General features: G+C 37.4%; 2 protein-coding genes across 4 annotated transcripts; both read left to right on the top strand.

Annotated features, from left to right (window-relative positions):
• Positions 1 to 482: 482 nt before the first annotated feature.
• Positions 483 to 20,444, top strand: LOC136831224 (probable tRNA (uracil-O(2)-)-methyltransferase). Of its 2 annotated transcripts, XM_067091246.1 has the most exons (9): positions 483 to 575; positions 2,684 to 2,729; positions 3,475 to 4,048; positions 6,795 to 6,917; positions 8,541 to 8,743; positions 8,893 to 9,141; positions 10,603 to 11,205; positions 17,273 to 17,458; positions 20,276 to 20,444. In XM_067091246.1, exons 3-9 carry the CDS (start codon positions 3,487 to 3,489, stop codon positions 20,426 to 20,428), a joined length of 2,079 nt encoding a protein of 692 aa, XP_066947347.1. In that variant the 5' UTR covers positions 483 to 575; positions 2,684 to 2,729; positions 3,475 to 3,486; the 3' UTR covers positions 20,429 to 20,444. The 2 variants fall into 2 exon arrangements, with proteins under 2 accessions (XP_066947347.1, XP_066947348.1); XM_067091247.1 differs by lacking the exons at positions 17,273 to 17,458; positions 20,276 to 20,444 and adding an exon at positions 15,093 to 15,134.
• LOC136831226 (uncharacterized) lies at positions 11,565 to 14,133 on the top strand. Of its 2 annotated transcripts, none has more exons than XM_067091250.1 (3): positions 11,565 to 11,636; positions 12,829 to 13,016; positions 13,190 to 14,133. In XM_067091250.1, exons 2-3 carry the CDS (start codon positions 12,951 to 12,953, stop codon positions 13,691 to 13,693), a joined length of 570 nt encoding a protein of 189 aa, XP_066947351.1. In that variant the 5' UTR covers positions 11,565 to 11,636; positions 12,829 to 12,950; the 3' UTR covers positions 13,694 to 14,133. The 2 variants fall into 2 exon arrangements, with proteins under 2 accessions (XP_066947351.1, XP_066947350.1); XM_067091249.1 differs by having other exon boundaries at positions 13,187 to 14,126.
• Positions 20,445 to 23,613: the final 3,169 nt, after the last annotated feature.

Here is a 23,613-nt window from a genome sequence, read left to right as displayed (position 1 = left end):
ATATTTTGTTCAAAAGAAAATATGACACGTGAATTTGAAAAAAAGTTTCAAGTTGATGTGGGAAAGGAATGTATGGTGATAAGGAAGTGACACTATTTTTTGTGTCTAATATTTTGAGGGCATCGATTCCTGTTTTTTTTTATTGAGAAATAATTTTTATTTATTTCAGTATTAAAAAGTCTTGAATTGATACTTTCTCACAGTGTTGAGGAGCATTTCAGCTTAATTTCTACTACTCAGATTTAAGTTGACGAAACCCCTAACAGACCTTACCGCTTTGTTTTTCCTAAAAGAGGTACTGACTTTATGTTGCAGATCAGTGGTATGGCAGAATCATAGCATATCTTTTTATAAATTATTTGGCAGCTACTATTAACTAATCATGCAGATATATTCTAATGAGTGTACAATACTGAATTTACTTTCTGTTGAGGTGACAAAGATTTTTCCAAATTTTAAAATGAATTTAACTATCATTCCAGGGATTTGAGCAACATGCAGAAGAAACTGACCCAGAACGCATTAGTCAGATAATAAGTCGGGCAGTAGAGGATGGGAAGTGGGTTATTGAAAAGGTATGTGTTGTAACTATTTTCTAAGTATTTGAAATTTGTAGGATATTCTTTTGCCATCATGTCCAAAGACTGTAAAATAATTCAGATTGTAAAATAATTTTTTATATGTTATAAGAAGTATTAAGTTCATTATTGCCCTTTTGTTCCTATGAGAATACAAACATTTTTTTTTTATATGGCAGTCTTCAGCATCGGTTGGTCCAGACATGGAATATGACTTGGTTTGTGAAGTTTTGTGTTAATTGTATTTTTTATCAGGGTTGGTGGTTGGTCTTGAAATTTGATCAATGTTTATTTTGATAACATAGTTACATTATAATGTGTTTGTGGTTGTTCAATATGTCAGGGATATATAAGCAACATTTATTTTTATGACGTTTACATACAGTATATTGTGTTTGTCTTTGTTCAGTATTTCAAGGATACTTGAAAAATAAACAATGCTAAACACTAACTCATCTGCAGAACAAGACTGGTTTGTGTGGATTATCAGTTATGATAGTCTCGTGCTTCTTCTTTATGCAGGAGTGGATTGATGAGTTTCCTGAGCAGCAGTTGGGTTTACCTCAGACCTCCAGCTCTCTCCCTTATTCTTGGTCTTTGAATGACTGAAGATGATGGCGGTGCTGGGGGTCTTCAGGATTTCCCTTGAACACTTTCCTCTCCTGTAGAAGAAAGTCTTTGGCACCTTCATTGGGAGAAGTTTTGTATTAGTTGTGATAGCTTCAGTTGGTTCCCTCCCTTGACTTATCTGTGCACCATTCAAGACTGCAGCCACAGTCTGGGACTGTCCATTAAGTGATGATGTCCCCCGTTGTCCGTGGAGATGACAAGATGTTCACCAGGTATGGGCTTGTGCCCCGTTGTCCTCAGTCTTCCAAGGGACTGTCCTCATATGATCCTTTACAATTTCTACCATGGCTTTGGATGTATTAAAAAACATTTTTTTAAGGGGGGGGGATGGTTGGGAGCTTCTTGTTAGAGGAACCAGTACCATTACATAGGATTCTAATGTACCTTTGAGGATACTTTTGTTTGAGACATTCATAGGAAGAAGGAGAGGCATCCCATCTTCACAGTCATTGGTTTCTGCCAAAGATTCCTTTTACTTACCCACTTGGCTACTTCACCTGGAGTTCAGTCGTGCTATCTGTCATAATTCCTATTATTTTCTGCCCTGTTCTTCAGGGAATTGGGCATAAGCGGCTGAAATATTGGGCTTGATGCTACTTCTCAGTGCCTCTATTGGGGTGCAGCGCCTACTGCTTTCTTGTTTTAGGTGTTGTTCATCTGGAAAGTTAACCTGGCACCTCCCCTTCTGACTGTTTCCTGTGAGTGAAAATTCAGGTCTTTTGTTTTTTGTGAGGAACAGGACTGGGGTTCAGCTTGTTTTTAGTTTAGAGGGTTCAAAGTTTGCTTCAGTTGGCGTGTCGCAGTCTGTTTTGCATGGAATAAAAGCCATGATGAATGGGTTTGTATAAAACTAGTCTTTAATGTAAAACATCTTGTTTTAGTTTTCTTGTTATTACTGTACCTTTAGTCAGTTAAGTAAAGTCAGTGTTTTGTGAAAAAGTACCGAATTCTAAGTTAATAATTACCATAATGCAAATGCATTTTGGTGGTTTAAATATTATAATTACCATACACAGTTTATTTTGATACAATGTGGGTGGTTGGTACTTCTTAAGACAAATCAGATTCAAACTGTAGGGAAGCTTTGTGAGATTCAGATGTGAAAGATGAATTTTTTGTAGTCTCCTTTCATGGGGAAGCGTTCACATATCTGAGAGTCCTAGTGCCACATTCCAAATTAGCAAAGTATTTGAAATTTTATAACATCTCAAAGCAGAAAAGGAGTAGGCAAATGTTGTTGACTAAGTTTTGAACTTGGGGTGTAAGTAGGGGGAAATTTTCAGTTATATTTAGATTGAGCCTCATGTACCATAGCTAATTTTTTTTATGCTGAATATTGTATTATTTGGGATGACTCTTATCTACTGTTTAAGTTATCCTTGAACAGTAAGTAGGTATCCAATAATAAATTTTATGAAAATTTATATTTTGTGAATGTTTAGAAACAAAAAATAAAACTTCTTTTAATTTTTCAGTATACCAAAAGGAATTGACAGTACAGAGTAAGCTATCACTCAGAAGGTAAGATAAATAAATTAGTATTTTTAATCTATGGGAAAAATAAGCAATCATATATCAGTTGTTGGTATTTTACAAAACAGAATCTAGAATAAAGACATTGGCTGTAATATCAGAATAATTTAAGGTAATTGTTTGTGTCCATCAAGGATCGGCACCTGGTATTTTATTGCATTCCTTATTAATAGAGGTTTCTGGAAAGAATTTCAAAAAAGGGAGCCCCATGGAAGCTGCAGTGTACAGATGACTTGGTTTTAACACCTGGATCAAAGGGAGGAGTCAGAAATTTTTCAAAGATTGGAAAAAAAGTGCAGAGTTGTTTGGTGTTTTTATAAAACATTTGGTAATTTTTTTAAATTGTGGTCATGCATTACAGTACAGTAGTAGTGATTTTCATACATTCAATAATGCTCAGTTTTGCATAATGGATCAACATAAACCCCTTGAAGAGTACTGTGTGCAAAAATTAAGCAATTATGTAATTTCCTATCTGTTTTACTGTTAAGTTGATGTAAATATATTTTATGTACAATACCTGGATTCAGTGTTCAGAAAAAAAAAGCCCCTCTATTGTAATTATGAATACAGTTAATATTGATTGTAAGGAAGGTCAGTTCAAATGTGCATTTTCCTTGTGGGAGAAATGTTTTAGTAGATATTACAGCATGTATTCATGTTTCATGAACATGGTTTTAATTTTATTTTGCCCATTTTTTTAATTTATTTACTTCTTGATTTTTTTTTACAGAACTGGAGTACCATGGAAATTTCCATTGAAGAGTCCCCTTTCGCAGGAAATAGAGAACATTTCTGGGGTGCTGTGCAGATATACACCGAGAAGTCTCACATTCTGAATCGCAAAATATGTGGATCCTCTAATATAGCCATTGGATTTTGCAATGAAGACTGTTACAGTGATAATATTACCTCAGCATTTGTTGATAGACTTTCTCAGGATGTAAAGCCCTGTGAAAGACCTCTTGAAGCAGGTGCTAATAACATTCAGTCAAACAGTAAGGTACTTCTTAATAATGACCATCAGGAACTACAACAGATCGAATGCCTAAGAAAACTTCTAAAAGAGAGAGGCTTCACATTTCATCAGACCAATACCAAAAACTGTTCTTTGCAAACTCAGCTGGCAGATAAATTGGATAAAGATGAACCGTGTTCAGAATCAGATGTTACCTCGGTGAGGAATGGAACAAGCGTACCATGGCAGGAGCTGTCCTCTCATAAGAAAATTGCCATTGCTGTTATTCGAAAAATTCATCCCAAACAACTGCAAAAGTTTGCTCCTCAGTTAGAAGTGGTTTTACTAGGTAAGAACAGCTGGTGTACTTAGTTTGTTTTATACACTTTACAGCAGTCGCAAATGGTGTGCCAGCTCATTTTTCCAGACACGCTCAAAACCGGAAGAGTTCCCACATTGTCTGCAGATCCAGGCTCCAAAGCACCTTTGAATACTGTAGTTGTAAATCATTTCATGTGTCAGCTAAAGTTCAAATTTTCATGTTCATTTCACTTGGGAATTTGCTTCTGCACTAACCATTCATTCCTTGCCACTTTAATTTCCACTCTGGTGATGGTTATTCTTGTCTTTTCCAACAAACTACTAATTCAAGTGTGAATAAGTTTCATATGGAGATTGTTTCTGACTGGTGCGCAGCAGTCAGAGTAAGTGGTGTTTTGTTCATGAGACTTACCTGCCAGATATATATATATCTGCCAGGTAAGTATGAACAAACTTTATTTTATCATTAAAATATCATTTTTTCCACTTTGGAATTGCCATTCTGTTCAGTGGTATTTATTTACAGTTAGCCTAGGGCTTGTGAGGCTGCTTGTATATTTTCATGGCTTTGAGTGCATCATAAAGAGAGTGGTCTTTGCTAATATACTTTATTAAGTAATGCTTCATAGGTAATGAAGCATTTCTTAATGGAATATATTTGTTCCTGCTGGGATACAAACCTTTGCTTGTCATATGTGGGGTTATCCTCATGCATGTGCACAGATGTCTGTGTATTGGTGGAGAAAACAAAAGAAGCCTGCTTGTTCTCAGCCTACCTATGCCACTGGGATTTCGGCTGTGGTCGTGTGCAGACATTTTGTGTCAAGTGCGTGATGCACTTGTTCTGGCATCCTTTGCCACTTTTGGCATTTTCACCTACGTACCTGGGGAATATCAAGCAGGCTGTCATTAGGAGAGGCTTTTATGCTAACTGCGGGGGTCATCGCCAACAGTGTCAAACATCTGCAGCCAAGCTCTACTAGTCCAAGTGCCACATCTTTTCTAATTGGCATTGTAGAAGAAGTGATAATCCACTGTCTCACTATTCCCCAGGTAGGTGGCCTCTTGCTGTCTCTCTGCTGTACAAAAAGTCTTTACGTTTTAGCTGTTAAGGGTTGCAAGTCAGCTTTATCACAAGATTTTGAAACCAGGTCCGGACTTTAGCTCTTCTAATGAGCTACCAAGGATGTGTCAGAGTTTAGAGAGGAGATGCCTCCATGAATCATCAAACCACCTTCATGGGATATTTCACTCATTTTACAACACCTTCTTATGATCCCATGAAGGAAATTTCACCAAAGGATTTGTTTATACAAACTGCTTCCTTGGTAGCACTGACATTGGCAAGGAGGTTGAGTGAGTTGCATGCCTTTCTGGTCTGTACTGTATATTCACACCAAGAACTGTTACATATTGGACTTTCATACATACGTGGATTTATGGCTAAAACCCAGCCTGCTGCCTCACATTTTTCACCAGCCCCCACTGTTGTAGCTGGTACAACTAGTGAATAAAGGAGAATTGTTCTTGTGTTCTGTAAGAGCTGTGATAATTTATCTTTGGAAAACCAAACCTTATGGGAGGTGGTTCTTTATTGTTTTTCGCCACCAGCAAACCAAATTGAGGGCGTACCAGCACACTACCACATCACAGGCATGAAATTTTAAATCACCGGTTATGAAATCAGGGTGGTATCTTTATCACCAGCCTTTTAAAGATAACATGGAAGTGGACATTCTTATCTATTGCATTTCCATGAAATCTAATATTCCAGAATTCTATTTTAGCCCTTCTCCGTTGGCCTTATCACTTCTGGTATTCATTTGGAGCAGGCTTTTCTGACTCCTCTTCATCTTTATAACCATAATCTTTAGCACTGAACTTTGGAGCATCTGCCTCTGTGCTCTGTAAAGGAGATTGGTATGTTCCTTTCATTTCATTTTCTTATTAGGAGTTTTGACTGTTACAAAAGTAAAGGCTGACTAACTAGATGTTTATCTGTTATCATGAACCCTTTTTAGCCCTAGTGACTTACAGACTACTAGGCTCCTAATTCCTGTGGTTCATCTGGATCCAAGGCCCCAACTGGATAAAATGATGGGTGACATGAAGTGGCTGTAACGTTTATTATTGAATACAAACAATTTTCATGTCCTTCCCTCTGACACCATTCTCTCCTTGGCAGTAAGTTAGACAGCACTTGGAATAATTTTAATGCTGTTAGAGGGCACTTTTAAGCCTGGATGTGCAGATGGCAAGGTGGGAGAATATCTGGGAAATGAACTGGGGTGAACTTAAGGGCATTGTAAAGTGATGAGTTCTTTATAGGAAATACTCATTTTAGTTCTTGAAGAATTATCTTAAATATCTGTTTGTTATGCTTATTTTTTCAATAATGAGACAAATTTTTCCCCCCTCAGATTTCACTGAAACAAATATAGTTACAAGTTAGTGCACTTAACATGAAAAAGTCCTCTTGGATATCTTAACTTCCATAATGTGTGATGATATTTCCATCAATTTTATTAGTCATTTATTATAAAAGAATTATTATTAATTATCTTCCAGTCAATGTCCACTGATGTTCTTACCCAGACAGGGCACTTGCTTTTAAAAATCCCTCATGCTATTTTTTCAATAATCCCTGTCTTGTCAACAAATCATTTAATTGTTTTATGAAGAACTTACAGCATAAATATTTTTGTAGTCTAAATAATTTTGGTATACAGAGTAAAAGTATAACTAAAACCAGTGATTTGCATTTTTTTTTGTAGATGGTTGGAAAACATCTGCATCTTATATAACCAGAATAGTGCCACAAGCAACAACTGCTCTGCCGCGCATCAATTACTCCCTCCAGTTGGGCAGCAGTGGAATAATATTAACTGCTGTTGTTGGTAAGTACTAGTAGAATTACTGTTTGTTGTTTGAAAAATTGTCCAAGCTGACAGTCAAGAACTTCAGTAATCCATTCAACTTGTTCAGTAACAACCCATTGATCATAAGATGCCATATTTTGTGCGAAAATAATCCTGGTCACAGCATTATCCGAAAAGGAACATACCCACGCCATCTGATTGACCTACTGACTGCTTTCATGTGCACTCAATCTTTGTTCATATGCAGAACAAACCTGGGTCTTAACGTATGGATAATTCTTGTAGCACCAGCTGGAAAATTTGTCCTGTTTTGTGATTTGTAACCCCAGCATCTCAGCAGTCCTCTCCCAGATCTTTATTGAAAAACAATTTCCATCTTTCATTTCTTGACTGTAAATAGGGGATTTTGCTCTGACAATGTTTTTTGTATTATTTTAACTGTATACAGTATTGACAAGGAGACTGTAAATTATGATTACTTTATGTCCTCTTACACTGTCAATCCTTGCCATTTCTGTCCTTTTGTTGGGGTAGAGTCTGGAGTCCTGGTTCACTATGTGACTGGTATGGGAAGAGGAAGGCCACGAAATTTCTTGCTGTTTTCCTTTGTGGGGAACACACCCCTGTGACATTACCAAACCTTTTTGATTTCTTTTTGTCACACTCTCCTACCCCTTCTGTGTTTCCTGCTCATTCTCACCCAGCTTGATTCAGAGTGGTTACATGCATGGAGAGGGCTGCCCAGCACATGCTCTGGGATAGTGATAGCTTATACAGTATGTGCTTGTGGTCTGTCACCTGCTTCTTCTTTGCCAACTGCTCCTAGCATGACGGCAGAAAGCCGTGAATACCTTAAATTGAAGTGGCGTGCCACTGATGTGCTGGGTAGCCCATGACCCATTGTTTTCTACATTCTTTGATCACTTAGGTTTGGCTAAGGCCAGTATTGATGTTCTTGTTGCTGTTCCTGCTCAGGAAGTCAGCCTTGTTCACTTTGTTCAGAGCATGCAGTTTCTTTAAGGGCTTTTCTACGGTGCACAGTTTCAGCTTCGTGTTCTGTATTGAAGAATTTTTGCTCTAATGATGTTGCAAAACATTGTTATTTCCTGTCATATTATGGCTTGGTCAGTAGTTGCTTTAGACATAAGGTAGAAAACTTTTTGTAATCTGAAAATTGCCCTCATCTTAAAATTTTGGGGTACTTAATGAAAATATAGTCTTTGGATAGACAAGTTATTATAATATACATTTTGGCCAATGTATATTATAAATGTATAGCACCCTATTTTCATTGTAGTTATTGATGGAAATCATTGGTGTTGCTTATTGGGATGGAAGACAGTAAAGAAGCATGTACCATCTTTGTTTGATCAGTTTTTTCTTTCATCAGTTGTGTATGGTTTTTTAATCACATTTGTTTCCAGTCGTTTAATGAAAATGTATTTTTTTTTTTAAATCTGAAAGAAATTATGTACTTCTGTCAATAGGCGTTGCAATCTTTTTGAGATCAGCTATATTAAGTTATTCAGTTTATTGCAAATTTGTTGATATCATTTTAGGAATCCATTTCATCTGCTATCTAATTGTAATTATTATACATGTAACTTTTTTAATGTGTTGATTTGATGTTGAAATTTCTAGGTGAAGGTTGTGAAGTTAAAACATCTGACAGTAATGTTTTATGGTTGAAGAACAATGTACTTCCAAAAATTGTTAAATGGGCAACAGAAGTTGAAGATGATGGGATGAAACCAGAGCGAGGGTCACTCACTCTTGTAAATGTTCAGGAGTACAATGAACTTTATCAGAATCTGAAAGTCAAATATGGACAACCTTTAGTTGAGGTAAGTTCTGTGCCAGCCATTGATTTTCTTAAAAATGTTAATTGGCTGTTATTTTTTAGATGTTTTCAGTAATGTTTTATTAATGGAATATGAACAAACTAAACTGTTTATAGATTAATTAGGATAGGGGTTACTTTTTTCTTTTACAGAATTGGCCAGAAAACACAGATCCTCAAAAATTCGTATTTGAAGATGTGGCCATTGCAACCTATCTTATATTATTATGGAGAAAGGAGAGAGAAGTCAAAGGCATCACTGATTACCAGACATTTGTTGACTTGGGATGTGGAAATGGACTCCTTGTATACATTCTCTCAGGAGAAGGGCACAAAGGACTTGGAATAGACCTTAAAAAGCGCAGTATTTGGGACACTTTTCCAGAAAGTGTGGTTTTGCAGGTGAGCTTATTTTAACATTTTGTCCTTTGTTGGTTGGGCGCTATGACCGTGTATGCAATTTACTTATATTCTGTGTGACCAAGCTTGAGATGTTTATATTAGTAGTAAGAGCAGTTATACTCACTTATTCATTTTACTTCTTTAGTCATTGGCTCATTATTATGCCACTGCACAAGATTGTTATTATTTCTGGGCTCCAAAGAGTTGAAGAAATCTGTACTTTACATTTCTGTAATATTATTGACTTGTTTTTTATAAATTGGTTAACCTAGTATTAATTTAATTGGCATAATTTTCATTTATATTTTTGTACACTTCTCTAAACTGTTTTCCATGTTTTCATTTGGACATAGCAAAGTAATGTCTTTTTTATGGTTTGTTACGTACAAATATCTGGAAATCATAAATAATGGGGATGACAGTTTACTCTCTTGTCCCCTGTTAGGCTGGTGAATAGGTTGCTTTACATACTTTGCCATTTCTGTTTTTAATTTGATGAATTACTTAAATTCAAAATTTCGCTAATTGTAATCTTATTTTTTAATTAGTCTTAGATCTTAGTGCTTTTATTCCTCCGTAATGGCATTGTCAATGAAGCCATTGAGCTTTATTGCCCATGGTTTGTTTGCAGTTGTTTGCAGGACATAAATGTACTGAGGTACAGTGTATAGGCAGTCCCTAGTTAACGGTGGGCTTGGTTAACAGCGATCTGGTTTTATGGCGCTTATCTAGCGACGAAAATTGGCAATTTTCGGCGCCGATAACTGAAAATCGGCGCTTTTCGGCGACGATAACCCCTGAAAATCGCTGTGGCGGAATTCAAAACACAAAAAAAAAACAACACACAACACTCACCCTGATCCTCGGTTGCTGGGAGATGGATTAAGGCCGCCGTAACAACCACAACCGCAAACAACCACAACCGCAAACAACCACAAACACAACAAAGAAATACAAAAAAAAAGGAAACAGAACACACACAATAAAACAGCACACCAACAAGAAAAACCAACAACTCCCGGAAAAGCATACGATAACTGTCCAACACGAAAAACACTGACCGGCACTAGCTCTGACTAAAGACTCTCAACAACAAACAAACCCTCCTTCACATTCTCACAGACAGACAGCGCCGTAAACAAACTCCAACTAACGACCCTTATCCCTCTTCCAACAACCAAAACACTCACTAACGACAATTACACACACTCTCTCTCTCTCTCTCTCTCTCTCTCTCTCTCTCTCTCTCTCTCTCTCTCTCTCTCTCACAAAACGTTGGGAAATGCTAAATAAAAATCCATTCATCCCTCTATATCGCCAAAAAAGCCCCGAAATCGCCGATTTTCGGTTAGTGGCGATTTTCGGTTATCATCACACCCTCAGAAACGGAACCCTACCGATAACCGGCGACTGCCTGTATATGTATTTCATATTTGTTACGATGTGCAATTTCTTTTCCAGGAAGGTGTTGTTGAACCCTCATGCAAAAATCTCTTCCCTGATTATGATTGGCTGATTGGTAACCACTCTGATGAACTAACTCCATGGCTTCCTGTCATAGCAGCCAAGTCCAAGTATACAACACGCTTCTTTGTGATTCCTTGTTGTGCCCATGATTTTGATTGCAAATACAAAAGACAGCATGCTGGGATAAGCCAGTATGCCGACTATATTCAGTACGTTAGAGAAGTGGGTTTAGCTTGTGGTTTCCACATGACACAGGACAAATTGAGGATTCCTTCAACAAAAAGGGTTTGTCTCATTGGGCAAGAGAGAACGTACGGTTTTGACGATTCGCCTCGGGTCATGAGAGCCATTGATGAATTCATACAAAATAGGAATGAGTTAAATGCAAAGGCAGCTGCTTATGAAAATGGAACCAGATTTGTTAACAGTGTTGATGAAAGTGGCGTAAGGACTGCCGATTCTCTTTGGTCAAGCAATTTCAAGGCCAGGGAAGCAGTGCAACCAGTCCGTAATTGTACAAGATTGAAGGAGGATGTGAAGCAAGACTTACTTGCAACTGTTGTTGATATTCTCTTAGAAAAGAAGCACCTAGTTGAGGTAATTATGAGCTTTTTTGCTTTGCGTATTTATTTTTGAGTAAAGCGGCTATTACACGGGCGAATTTTCACGCAGCACGGCTCCGTTCGCTCAGCATTTGCTGAACAAACGCTCAGTACGTCCAGCAAAACCCGATTCGCGTATACCCATCACTGCTGGGTGAAACCGCCAGGCGCCAGCATTTGTTTACATTCGTTCGGCGATCGACGTTCACGTGTACGAGCTGCAGTGCATCAACAAGGCCTTCACCATGCCTGTGCAATGGACATTTGAGATTGAGGAGAGCCTTATTGAAAAAGTGAGATCGCGACCAATCCTGTGGAATCAAGGGATCCTTCCTACAACAAGAAAAAACGCTTAAAAGTACTTGTATGGCGAGATAGCGAGGGAACTTCAAGAAGCGTTTCCACATGTAGAAGGAATTGATGCAGGTATGTATATGGTTTTTATGTAGTCACTGTTTAGTAGTAGCAGAACACTTTAGGCCATATTTGGTTGTGTGAAGTAATGTAATCAGCAAAATCATGGCCTAGCTAGGCCATGCAAAGCCATGGCCTAGCTGGGCTAGGCAAAGCAATGGCCTTGCTAGTCCATGCAAAGCCAAGGCCTAGCTGGGCTAGGCAAAGCAATGGCCTTGCTAGGCTATGCAAAGCCAAGGCCTAGCTGGGCTAGGCAAAGCAACGGCCTTGCTAGGCCATGCAAAGCCATGGCCTAGCTGGGCTAGGCAAAGCAATGGCCTTGCTAGGCTATGCAAAACTATGGCCTAGCTAGGCTATTCCTTTCACAGTTCTGTGGCCAGCCAATGTTAGAGAACTGCCATTAGAGGCTAGCTTAACCATAAACACCAACCTAAACTTTGTCAGTCATGTGATATTATGATACCATTAGCATGTGACAATATGTAATATGGGTTATTTCGTGATAAATACTATTAACACTCAATTAGTGGTAAGCCTACTCATATTGCTTAATATACTGTAACAGATATAAGCTAGAATTCAGAGACCATAACGGCACTCTGGGTAGGATAGTATAATCTGAGTACCAAACAGCACCATTATAATTTTTTTGGTGTTTAGTTTAGGAAAAGTTATAGTAGAAAAGTTGTTTATATTGTCCTAAAATGTAAGTATGTGAAGGTGGAACTCTTAAGGGGCCTTGGGGGTGTAGTCCCCCAGCTAGGAATTAACCAAGTTAGGGACAGGTGAGGTAGGTGTTTTGGGTTAGGCTAGTGCCCTATAATGTCCTAAAACACCTACCTAACCTCCTGACCTGTCACAGAATTATTGCATGGTTACTATGAGAAATTCTCAATATTGACTGTTCGCATCTCAAATGTTGCATGTTCATAGAGAGAAATTGTTTTAAGTGTCGTTTCATTGAACAAGTATGAACATACGCTGGCCAAAGGCCCTTTGGATCCCCCGTATTGAGTATTTTAGACTTTGTTTTTTGTTTTTGGATACCAGCCTTAAAAGTTGAAATTCTAACCTATCATACTTAGCCTGGCCAGGAGGCTTCACCCCCTGGATCCCCTGTTGTGCCAACTTATAAAATACCCCTTCCATTTCATTATTTCTGTGATTATTGTAAGTTAATCAAACTTGAATTTTTCTCTTGCAGATGCTGTAGTGATGAAATTTAGTATCTTAAAAACATAATTTCGGAAGGAGCTGGCTAAAATCAAACAAGTAAAAAGTGGCTCAGGAGGAGACTATGTTCCAAAATGGAGGCTCTTTGAGTTGATGTTGTTCCTGACTGATGTTGTCACCCCAGGGAAGAGTACATCAAACCTTGAGACTACTGTGTCTGTAAGTATTAAGAATGAATTACTGTTTCAAGTATTGTATGTTTATTTTTGCATTTCAGTGTTTTTACAGAAGTTGCCTTAATTTGTATATTCCTTTTTTTATGATTTACCTTTTTTGAAGTTGCCTTAATTTGTATATTCCTTTTTTTATGATTTACCTTTATTTTTCAGCAGGAGTCCCAGTCCTCCCATCAGCAGGAGTCCCAGTCCTCCAATCAGCAGGATTCCCAGACCTCCAATCAGCAGGATTCCCAGTTATCCCAATCTCTTTTAGTACAAGTTGACTCCTATCAGTCTGATGATGAAGTCGTCCATGAGCCATTCAATTATGACAGTAGCGTAGATGAAATTGATCTGCTTACCCCAGCATCTTCACACACTGTGCCAGGAACAAGTCGATCATCATCATCATCACCACGGAATAAAGAAACTTGGGGTCGAACTCGTACTCCAAAACGTAAAAGGAATATGACACCAGAACGTGCACCCAGTGCAACCGAGGTAGCATTATCTTTTTTAAAATCAACTGCACAAGCACAAAGGAAAGAAGACATCCCATACGCAGCAGGGGTTTTTGTAAAAGAAGTAGTATCTGAATTTCCTCGCCATAAACATCCAAGACTTATGCTTAAACTTGCTGCATTCCTAAACAAGTTGAAAGAGGAGGAAGGCAGTTAATCACTGGCCATAAACTGTTGTAAGGTGGTATTTTTTTTTCCTGTATGATTTCTTTCCTGGGGTACAGATATGACACACAAAAGAAAAGAATCTGTACCAGGGCCATAATTTTATTTTTTACACATTGCATTATAATGTTAAATAAAAAAAATACATTGTCACAGAAACTTTATTTATCCTATAAAATTTATGCAGAACACTTTTTATTGCACTCAAGGTTATAAAATACTAAAGTCCTGGATGTACACAGTGGTAAAATTTTATTTCCTATACAAATATATTTGTAGCTCTTAATTATTATCATCACCACAAAAAAAAAAGAACTAGTGTCTGAAGGCCATTATTATCATCACCACAAAAAAAAGAACTAGTGTCTGAAGGCCATAGCATCCTGAAATGCTACCTTGCCTTCATTACTGAAGTAATCACAAAATGTGATCCTCTAAAGCCAATTCTTGCACAAGATTATTGAATTGGCTGCCCTCCTCACGTCTCTGTAACCAGGGTTGAGTCCACAACTCCTCCTCCGTCTTCTTCCGCCTGTATTTCTCTTCCCTTCGTCTTCATCCACGGCAATTACTACCAAAGCCATTGCCATGGCCATATTCTGGTCATTGGTGTACAGATGAGACATTTCCATGATTATGATGCGCCTTGATGCCAACACTATGAGGACTTTCTAGCGTTTGTTTTGATTTTCCAGCTGCTGCTTCTCGCTGTGGGGACTGAACAGCTGATCACATGGTGGTACCGTTGTCATGGCAACGCACAGTTTGCTTGCTGAAACTGCTGCGTGTGCTCGAGACCGTGTAATAGTTTTGTTCAGCAAATGCTGAGCGAACGGAGCCGTGCTGCGTGAAAATTTCGCCCGTGTAATAGCCGCTTAAGTGGAGGCTTTGAAAATATATATGGTAGTTGGATGTCATAAGATTTGTACTAGATTTAATGAAATCTTTTGTTCCGAAACTATTACTAGTAGCATTAATTGTAATTGTATACAGTAATCAGTCTTAGTTTTAAATTTGAATATTATTTAACATATTTTTGGTAGACTAAGTTTACAGATCAGTAGATAACTTTACAGCCATATTTTTTCTTGTGAGAATACAAACCAAAGACTTTTATTTAGGAGTAATCCTGGTGCCAGCTAGATACAACCATTGAAGCTAGTAATATGGTGGTTAATTGGTGTCAGGTTATATGTCGGTAACACAACACTTTTTTATTTTTTTGGCCGCTGTCCAGTGCAGATGTCTCATCTGTTCTTGCTGGCCTTCACTATTAAAGCTCTGAAAGCATTTTTCTGTTTGCAACTGTTTTCCATTTCTTATTATGAGTGTGATTTGGAACTTAATGTTGCCCTAGTTCTTTAGATCCTCACTGGTTGTTCCTTTTGCAGGAATAGGGTCTGCACTGTGGATTGCCCTGTGAGGTATATGCTGGTTGGCCTCCTTGACAGTGGAAGAAGAAAATGAAGGACCAAAAGCATTTTCCAGTTTCATAGGGGTGGAGGAAAACAACTTTTCCTCTTACAAAGCCGAATCATTTTAATCCTTTCATGTTGAAGTCCTCTGCCCCTTCCAGTGCTTCTCCAGATCACACTTCCTATCCTTTTCAGTCTCTGGGCTGGATACGTGCATGGTGAAGGAATCCCAACACTCACCCCTTACTTGGTGTGGATCTTAAGCTGCTCTGCCAAACTGCTTGCCTTACCTGTTACATGCCAGAGGAAGTTTTACTTGCTGGAGGACAGTGAGGCTCCTCCCCATCAAGTTGACCCCTTGGTCTGCAGGTAGACAAATAACCCTTGGAGGGACTCAGAACAGAAGGGATATCTTTTCAGTCTGGAGCCATGGAATTGGTCACCATGATATCCATCCAGGGAGTGTTATGGCTCAACTTCTGGTTGAAGGGGCTGGCTGACCTGTCACTTGTATCTTCTTCAGCAGACCAGTATAGGTTCCAGTTACTGGTGTCAGGTGGAAAGGCACTGACATTCTTCCCTCACCAGTTGGAAAACCTGTGGCTTAGGCAGTGGTGGAAAACCATGTTTCAACAACTGGGACACATTCTGCATGTTTTTAGAACTGGGACCTGGGGTCAGCAGACCACTTTCATCACATTTTACCAAAAAGAAGTTGCCTATGAGTATTTTGAAAGTATCTCCTTAAGAGCTATGGTGGTTGCTCTGTAGGTTTTGCAGCTACCCAAATTCCACATGGACAGAAAAGCATCCTGCATAAGGTACAAGGAATGATGTAAAGCTGGGTTAGAAGCTTGAGTGACTGGCACTTCCCTCCCTTCTTCATTTTTCTCTTTGCAAGTCAGCTGTTAAGTCTAGTATGAGCTAGAGCAGGGATTGATTCAGTTGAGTTACATGACTGAACATCCTATCTTAAATGTGATTCCCTCGTCTCCAATTTTAACAAGGGAGGCCAGGAGTAGAGCATTATTTAGACTGCATTATATTGGCCCCAGTACAGTGATATTGCTGTTTACCAGCTGGTGTTTTTCAGATAAAAACTTTAAACTCAGGGCTCTGGTAGCTCTTGCATCCCTATGTTTGACTTTGTAGAAGGTTACAGGAGTCATTTTTCCTTTTCATGACCAGTAAAATGACATCAGGTAAAGAAGAAACATCTCCAGTCAGTTGTGCAAGACATTCTTCCCGTCGAAGGAGAAAGTTTCCCAAACAAAAGGTGATGTTTGTATTCTTGTAGGAACAAATGCCAAATTACAAAGATTACATGTATTTCCCCTAGATATTCAAACAGCATCTGTTATCATATTATCCCCTCAACTATTGCAACATTTCCTGATGCCAAAGGAGAAGGGTAGGGTTACCATCATTCACCTTTTTACCAGCAATTAACCACCTTGTTACCAAGCTTTAGCTAGTGTTCTTAGTTGGCACAGGAATATACTGGTTTGTATATCTAGGAACAATACAAGTTATTGGTAATTTTTTTTATTTTTCAGTGTCAGTGTGGACAGGTCTTTTTGCATTTATGATATGATTATATGAAGTGAAAAAATTCAAATTTAACTATTTTGCACATCAGTTTTCTTTATTTTTTACCATATCTTAGAGGATTATTGAAAGATAAGGAAAAAATTGTTAACAGATTTTTTTACTTAAGAAACAGTACAGCAAACAAAAACTATTAACAAAACTCAAAAGATAAGTTTTACATTAACAGTACAGTCTGAGGGTTTCACCTTACCCATGATAGCATGAAAGTTCTTTCATTTTTGTGTATTAGTAATTGTTGCATATTGAACCTGGAGCTGTGGTATGTGGTTGTCGTAATGGACACTTGCATTTGTTTGTGGGCCCTATTCAAATTAGTGTTGTTACTTGCTTCATTTAAGTAAAAGCTTTAGTTATGCCATGAGCAGTCCATTAACATTGGCTTGTCTGTTGCATCAGCTAATTATCATGGTTACTGTATTAATTTTGTTCTAATTCTCAGTCCATTACTACCTCAGACAAGATTTAGGATTTGATGAGGTTTTGCATGTAAGTTTATGAGTCTCAGAAATTGTTTGGAAGACATAATAATGAACTATACTTTTCAGGTTGATGCTGGTTGCCAAAAATCGTTTTATTGGGATAAAGGCAGAAGTATAAACTTGGGAGACTTAGCTAAACGAATTGGCCCAGAGCGGTTGTTATCCTTGAAGAAGGAGTGTGGAGGCCTCCAGACATTATTGAGAAATCATAGACACATGTTTTCTATTTTGCAAGGGGAAGTTAGTCTTCAGGTAAATGGTAGCTTTCAAGATGTTTTAAGTGTACGACTGATATGCATAGTTATGTTGGTCTTTCATGTATTTATTCTATTCAGGAATGTTTTGTCTTTTGGAGAAATTGGCTCCAAAATCTTAAGAGTACTGTAATGCTAGTGCAGCAACTCTGACAAATTTGTAGAATAGAGGAGACAGGTAATTGTTTAAAGACTAGGAAGGGATAAGGCCGGTGTGGCAGTACATGATCTCCCCCCAACTCTTCAGCCAGCTTGTTCTTGCTCATAGCATTCCACTTCTTCAAATGTCACTTGAACGTATAACATTAGCTATGTCCATGTAGAATTGGTATTAGGTTAATTAGTATATAATTCCTTTTGTTATTTCTAATTCTTGTCCCTTCACCACTGATTGCTCCTCTCTCATCTTTTGCCGCTGTTTCACGTCTTAGTTCGTATACAGATTTTAGTATTTTTCGTAAGTCTTCTCATTCTGGTTTATGTTACTCATCTATTCCTCTCCAGCCGTAGAAGATGCAGGCTTTCCTGTTCTTTTTTTTTTTTCATGTCCCTCTTCTGCTCCCAACTGAAAAGTCATTGCTCTTCCCTTTTCATTGTATGCTACCATTATTTCTGATTCTGACACTTTGTGTTGTGGCTGAGTGGCCCTCTGTGGTCCCTTGTGAGACACTTCTGAAGACATTCAAACCTCCCTTAGAAACAGAAGACTGACAACCAGCGCCTCTCATTTTTAGAAATTCCTGTCTTGTAGGCTTTGGATCCTGGTCTCCCATTCCTCTCCTTTCATATAGTTAATAGCACAGTCTAAGAGACATTGACTTGGCTGCTAACTGTATTTCAGACTGTCCTAGTTGCTGTATCTCCAGCTGTGCTATTGTCACTAGTGACTATATTTATAAGGACCCTGACGACCTTAACTGTCGGTTATAATGAGTTTTGTTAAAGGAAAAGCATTACTTCTTTTTTTCCCCTTATTTTCCCTCTTGTACACAGAGTATATCTTGATCCAGTTTAGATCTTTTGTAAAGTGAAACGTACTCATGAACACACTCTCTCTTCAACCTCGAATGCGAGGCAAAACGAAAAACATGACAAAAACACAAAATTACATATGGATAAATCTTCAATAAGATATTTAATTGAAATAGACAGAAAAATCAATATCCCTGTATAAAATACAGTAAATGTTATGCCATGATTCGACAAGCTGACAACAGTGCGGCATCGTGACTTCCTGATGTAGATGTGATTAGTTAAGCACATTTTTCATCAACATCCCAAGAAGAGTACCTCTCACTCCATCATCATGCACACTACTAAACAACAAAACAATGGAAATGGTATCATAAAAGCATCACCAATGTTGTTATTATGATTATTATAGTTTCATATACATATTAGTAGTTGCTTTATTACACGTTATCACTTATAAGGAACCCTTAGTACGGCACACCCAAATTTGGGATTTTGAGAATAGAGAGATCTATTGGACGAAGACCTGTGATAGTGGAGTCCACTCACCCCTAGTGCATACCGACACCGTTATGGTGATCGATCCCTGGGTAGTAACCCCGGCATTATGGATAGCTTTTTTCTCGGGTATATTTAGCAATAGTTATACCTAGAAATGAGTACTATTGGAACCATTTCACTGGGTGACACAGGTCTTCCCCCAGAAATAGATTTTTCCTTTGTCAAAATCCCTTTTTCATGTACTTCATTCCTTCAGGCTCTAGTAATAAGATTACTGCGTGAAGGGAACCACTGCCTTACCCAGAACCTCATGATCTTTATTAAATGATCAACCTCTCTTTGATACAGATGCAGTGTTGTCCATTGGGACTATCTTCAGGATTTTTCTGTTAGGGTTCCACCCAATCTACTGACTGTTTAATGGCGATTCACCATTCCTCTGACTTGTACTTTTCATCTACAATTCTACTGATTATTTTATTTAGCTTTTACCATTTCCTTGCTGTTCTATGTGATCCATCATTCTACTGACCACTCTGATGGTTTTCTATAATTTTCTTGAATTGTATTGACCATTATACACTACTGTTGTTCCGTTGAATTTCAACCGCTCTTTTGATCATTTATACCATTGTTCCACCATCATTTCAGCTATTCCACTACCATGATGGCTCATGGTGTGCTGACAGTTTGTTCCTTCTAATACTCCTCTCTTTTTGTGGCTCCACCTTCCTTCATCAGCACCAATGCCTTTTGTTGCTTTACGTTTCTTAGTTTTCACACTGGATTTTTTTTTTCTTGAAATACCATGAGAATTGTTACATACTACAGTATTATTAAATGGCTTAACCAGAATTGAGTAAAATTCTTAATATTTGTAGGACTGGCTTGAAGATGTTGCTCTTGTATATGAAGTGTTGTCTATTAATCTTATAAAAATAAAAGATTCGAAGGTTATAATTAAATTTATTGTGAATTTTATCTCTTAAGATATTATTTTATAATGAAAGAAATTAGATAGCCAGAGAAAACATTTTGTTGTAAACATTAGATTGCATTCACGTTTGGGTCTTGAGGAATATTGATCAAGTGTAAATGAGTCAGACCAATGTGACCAATTCTACTGTACAAATCAAGTGTAAATGAGTCAGACCAATGTGACCAATTCTACTGTACAAATCAAGTGTAAATGAGTCAGACCAATTCTACTGTACAAATGTTGAATTAAGCTGGGTTATACAGTACTCATGTAAATGTTGAGGTCATGAAACTGTTATTAATTTTCTTTTTTCTCTCAACCATTTTTGGGTTTATTCCTCAACCATTTTTGGGTTTATTCCAGATTCCTGTGCCGGAATGGAAAGCCAGCGTTCCAAAGGATCGCATCAAGACAAAGCAGTGTTGGTTCCATCACAACCACTACCAGAAATGCCCATTGCCCTCATCTGCTTGTATATATGCTCATGGTGAAGATGATATTAGAACTAATTTATAGAAATTTCTAGTTTGTTCTAAGTGCTTTTATTTCTCCTTTCTAGTTTCATTCATGATTAACATATTAAACTAATATGTTTTACTGGATTTGTTCGAAGAAAGTATCGATGCTAAAGAATGAATACTCTGTTTTTGTCTACAAAGTGCAATGGTTGAATTCTGCTAACTTTAATGCATTTTATTACAGTACTTGAATATCTTTGAGTATCTTGATAGGATTTTCTTGCTGGAAGTTGATGATTTAATTGAAACAGTTTTCATGTCCACAAATAACATAGCTGCACCATGGTAGATAAACCTTTAGGTGTCTTATCACTTCAACAGGATATTGTATCAAAGCCTGTGGGAAATAAAAGAGCAATTGGAAATGTAAAATTTACTGAAGAATTTAGCAAATATAACCACAATATTTGTAGTTAATAATTTTGGAGTAATGGAATTGCTATAAGAGGAGAGTAATGGTAACAATAAGTGTATAGACATAATTATGAATTTTGACTACTAACAGAATGGTAGCATAGCCTTGTAATTTCACAACTTGGGCAACACTGACCTCTGAAGCCATGCAAAAAAGTATCTAAATAATAAATTACTTTATGAGAATACCAGTATAAGGAGGGGGTATGTTGTTATATTTATTTTAATTTAATAGGAATTCAGTTTACAAACACTGCAGCATTTGATGTTGCATAATAAATTATCATGACAGAACCTGTGTTACAGTGAAACTGGGTCACACACTGAGCCCCTTAATACTGTATAAAGTCCCTTAAACTTTAGAGAAGCAACAAGACAGGATGCTTGGCCAGTGCGCACACTTTTTTTCTCCCTTATGCAGCTCAAGGAAACCTCTTCTGTACCTTCAGGAGTCTTGTGATATTGCCAACATGCGGTTGCAGCACTGAGTTCATCCCCTTGAACTTCCCTTTTCTTCTAAGATATATAATGATTTACTTTAAGCGGTCTGCCAAGTAATTATTCTTATGGTTTTTTATTTTGACTAAGGAAAAACTTCAGTCACTTGGAAAAAAAAAATTCAGTGATGTAAATATGTGTAAGATTTATTTACAAGAAGGTATCGGAGGGGTGACTGCAAGACTGCCAAAACACCAAGGTGAGGGTTCCAACTTCAGGCAGGTCATGAAAATGAGAATTACAATCTCGTTTTCATACCACCAAATTAAAGGCAGCAACATGACAAAATGGGCATCAATCATTCTTTAAGAATACTTAATATCAATTGTTAAAACAAATGAAAGTTACATCCTGGTGAAATTTCACCTCGCAATGCATCAGTTGAAATTATAGTTTCTATTTATTACTAGAGCTAATGGAGACATGACATAATGTAAGGAAGCTTTTGTCTAATACATGAATGTTAGTTATAAGTCTAAAAGTCATATTAGGTTTAGGTGGAGGAATAGAAGGAAGGAGATAGCGGATATGCAAGTAGCAGGAAGAAGACTGCATTAGAAGGAAGGCCAAGAAATCATGGAGGAAACATAGATTACCTAAACCTAACGGGAAATTAACCAGAAAATGCACAAGGCAGGACAGCAGAGAGAACTTACATGTAATCCTTGGAAGGAAAGGTTTGACATTAAAATAATGAAGATTACCAAGTTCATTCATCGTAAGTAAAGGTATAGAAGGTACACAACTAGGTGAGGAAAACGCATGGTGGGTATAAAGGGGAAATCAGTGCAGATGGCTTCCACAAAGAACCATTCGTTTAAAGACTGAGCAGGCTGGACAACTGGAAATTTTCAGTGTTCAAGACTAATACCCAGCATGCAAATTTCTTGTCTCACCACAGAGCATTAACTTTAAAAAAAAATGGGGTACATATAGTCTGAAACCTTGCAGACTTTTGAAGTAGACTTTAGTAAAGACCCATTAAAAATTTTGCAAGGAAATATGACTCTTTTGCATTATTCTACCTCAGCCACAGACAGTAGATAAATAATGAGTGGTTATCACAATTTTATTGTGTTTTTGTTATACTTTTTTATGTTTTTTTTTTTTTTTTGTAATGTATGGTATCTAAAAAAACATTTAGTATATAATTTTACTCCACACACAATGCAAGTTTGCCAGGTTCAGTACTTATTTGTGAGGCGAATAGCTGTTCACCTGTTGAGATTCTTTGCAGATAATCCTGTTTGCAAGTTGAATAACAAGAAAACAATAAAAACATTTAACAGATACGTGGGCTGAGTTAATGAGTTTGGTGTAGAGACGTCTGAATAAGAATCACTTCTGCATCATCGTAAAATCACAGTTCATATTTTTACAAGCTCTACAAATAAGAAAAAACACGTATTAGCAAAATTAAAAGTTCTGCAAAGCAGAATATAGAGTTGTACGGCAAACTGATCTCTCACAACCATGAAAAGTGGGATAGAATGTACATGTTTCTAGGGAATACAGGTACAGTACTAGTAAACAAGCAAAGAGATGAAAGGGCATGTACTGTGCAGCAAACAGAAGATAGTTATTTCCGATTCACGAGCTTCTCGGATATATTTGTTATGCCAGAAAACTTGCAAACAGTCAGTCTATGAAATTCACTAGCCCCATAAGATAAAGAGCTTTTAGTTCTGTTTGTTTTTATTTCTGTTATATTGATTTCTGTTTAGAGCAAAATAAAAACTTTCCATTCCAAATAATTCCTCAAACGCACACTGATGAGAGAACCTAAATGGGAAAATATGCATACAGCTAAAATCAGTAATTCGTTACTTACTCATACTAGGAAAAAATGTCAAAAAATGCTGTTATGGAACCTTAGTTGAAAATGTTTGTGTGATGAATTGGAAAGATTGAGCTCAGTGAATAAGAAGTCCAACAGCTGAATAAAGTAACAAAAATACGCAAGCTTTCTCCGGAAGCAGAACTCAGGAAAGAAAAACCGGCAATATTGTACATTGGGAATTTTCGAGGGTGCTATGAACGATCGGAAGTTTAGGTGAAACTTGGATTGGCAGACAGACATTTGGTATATGCTTTACATTTACCAAACATTTTCCTTCAAAAAACGAATCGTTTTTACGGTATCTGGACATACATCTGACATATATTTATTGCAGCAAATATACACGACGACGTCAGTTTAAGATAATTGATGCAATGATATTAATTATGGATGAGCTATCGATCTAGATAAGCAAAAACATCCTAATTATT

This window comes from Macrobrachium rosenbergii, chromosome 48 (assembly GCF_040412425.1).
Source record: "Macrobrachium rosenbergii isolate ZJJX-2024 chromosome 48, ASM4041242v1, whole genome shotgun sequence".
Taxonomy (NCBI): domain Eukaryota; kingdom Metazoa; phylum Arthropoda; class Malacostraca; order Decapoda; family Palaemonidae; genus Macrobrachium; species Macrobrachium rosenbergii.
Note: the sequence above shows the minus strand (reverse complement) of the source record. Positions and strands in the feature narration are given on the sequence as shown.

Coding starts and splice junctions, on each gene's coding strand:
- LOC136831224 (XM_067091246.1), top strand. CDS start 3,487: ATGGAAATTTCCATTGAAGAGTCCCCTTTCGCAGGAAATAGAGAACAT. Junction 9,142..10,602: donor CAGAAAGTGTGGTTTTGCAG/GTGAGCTTATTT, acceptor TTTCTTTTCCAG/GAAGGTGTTGTTGAACCCTC. Junction 17,459..20,275: donor AAGGGGAAGTTAGTCTTCAG/GTAAATGGTAGC, acceptor GGTTTATTCCAG/ATTCCTGTGCCGGAATGGAA.
- LOC136831226 (XM_067091249.1), top strand. CDS start 12,951: ATGTTGTTCCTGACTGATGTTGTCACCCCAGGGAAGAGTACATCAAAC. Junction 13,017..13,186: donor ACCTTGAGACTACTGTGTCT/GTAAGTATTAAG, acceptor TTTATTTTTCAG/CAGGAGTCCCAGTCCTCCCA.